Consider the following 1,891-nt stretch of genomic DNA (forward strand, 5'->3'; position numbering starts at 1 on the left):
TTAAGAAATAATAAAAAGAGGAAGAAACAAATGAAGAAAATCAAACAAATAGAATCAATATTGTATGAATTAATTCTGAACGAATATCTTACAAACTACTGTTCTTTAAAAATCACTTTGAATTAATTCTTTTCAATAACATTTATTTAATTCAAAAAAGACACTAAAAATTGAACCAAACAATAAAGATTTTGATATCAAAATTTAATTAACATTAATGAATAAGTAACAGAATAAACAGATAACAAAAAACAAATAAATAAAAAGAAATATACAAAACCAAATAATAACCTAAACAAACTGGAAACAAAACACCAACCAATAGGGTGTAAGTTAAAAGTAAAATAAGTTAATTAATTTTAATTTATCCAATCCATATTTTTCTGGAAAATCCGAATAAACATTTTTGTACAAAACGTTTGATAAGTAAATTAAATTGTTTTTTTTTTGGATAAATTTGTTTTTTGATAAAAAGAAAGAAATAGATTGAATGAATGAATTGGTTATTTTGTTTGGTGTCATTGAAATAATAGACACAAAGAAAATAACAAAGAAAATTGAATTTGGCAGTGTTTAAATATGAGAAAAGGATGAAATAAAAAGGGGAGGGATAAAGGGAACTTAAATTGAAAAAGAAGAATAAAAATAAAGGAATGACGACAACCAAACAAGATGAACGAGTTACGATATTAAAAGAGCTGGATAATGTATTTAATATGGTGAAAGTTCAGAAAGAAGAGATTATAAAGAGTGAAAAAGAATATAATGAAATAAGTCCTAAAGGATTAAAAGAAGAAGTAATTAATGATATTGCAAATGAGAGTATTTCAGATAGAATTTCAAGAATAGAAGGTGTTTATAATAGAAAAGAAGAAATAGTAAGAAAAAATGAAACCATTAGAGATCAAATAAAAGATGGAATTTCAATGTTAAGAACAATGATAAATATTTATCATAGACTTGAAGAAATTCGATTTAATGATGGACAAATACTTTCAGAACATGTAGACAAAATTATTTCAAAAGTTATGGAAACAGAAGTAAAAAGAATTGATAAATTAATAAATGAAAATCCACATAGAAAATATAGATATCAAGGAGAATTAGATAGAAAAGCAAAAGAATGGGAAAGTAGAAGAGTAGAAGAAAATTTTCTTCCATCCCACCAAATGACTCAAATTGAAATGTGGAGTAGAAAAAAAGCAGGAAATGTTGTTTTTGATTCTAAAACAGATGAATGGGATAAAGACACATCTGTGTTTGATAAAAATATAATGTATAGAGAGCACTTAATGATTATAATAACAGATACAGAAGGAAATAGATTTGGTGGATATATTAACTCTTATATTAATGGTACTGGGTATTGGATAAATGATCCAAATGCATTTGTATTTTCTTTGGAGTCCAAAGGAAGAAAAAGAGGAATGATGAAATTTGATATTAAAGAACCACAAGATGCATTTTATTTATGCAATCAATCAAGTGATTGGCTATTTGGTTTTGGAAAAGACAATGAATCTGGCTATGATATTGGAGTTTATAAAGAAAGTAATAAAGCAATTTCCTATTGTCATCAACATTCTTATGACTATAATTCTTTATCAAATGCTCTATGTGGAAAACAACATCCTGAACATTTTATTCCAAAAAGAATCATTGTTATTGAAATGAATTAAACTTTTTTCTTTTTATTTCTTTTATTCTCTCTTTACATATCTCTCTTTTTACTCTTTTATTTCCATACTATTTTGATTTCCTTTCTTTATTAACTTTATTGAACCTCTTAATCTATTCATCATTTTTATTCTAGTTTATCGTTTATTCATTTATTATTTAAATTCTTTTGTTTATTCTATTTCTATCTTCTCTATTATTTTTTTATATTTTT

General features: G+C 24.3%; 1 protein-coding gene across 1 annotated transcript; it reads left to right on the plus strand.

Annotated features, from left to right (window-relative positions):
* Nucleotides 1–653: 653 nt before the first annotated feature.
* On the plus strand, nt 654–1,679 carry ENU1_134920 (hypothetical protein; the record flags this gene model as incomplete). Its single annotated transcript, XM_008860163.1, has 1 exon — nt 654–1,679. The coding sequence occupies one exon, from the start codon at nt 654–656 to the stop codon at nt 1,677–1,679; it is 1,026 nt and encodes a 341-aa protein (XP_008858385.1).
* Between the last annotated feature and the right edge of the window lie 212 nt (nt 1,680–1,891).

The sequence above is a fragment of the Entamoeba nuttalli genome (genome assembly GCF_000257125.1).
Source record: "Entamoeba nuttalli P19 unplaced genomic scaffold asmbl_5637, whole genome shotgun sequence".
NCBI classification, from domain to species: domain Eukaryota; phylum Evosea; order Mastigamoebida; family Endamoebidae; genus Entamoeba; species Entamoeba nuttalli.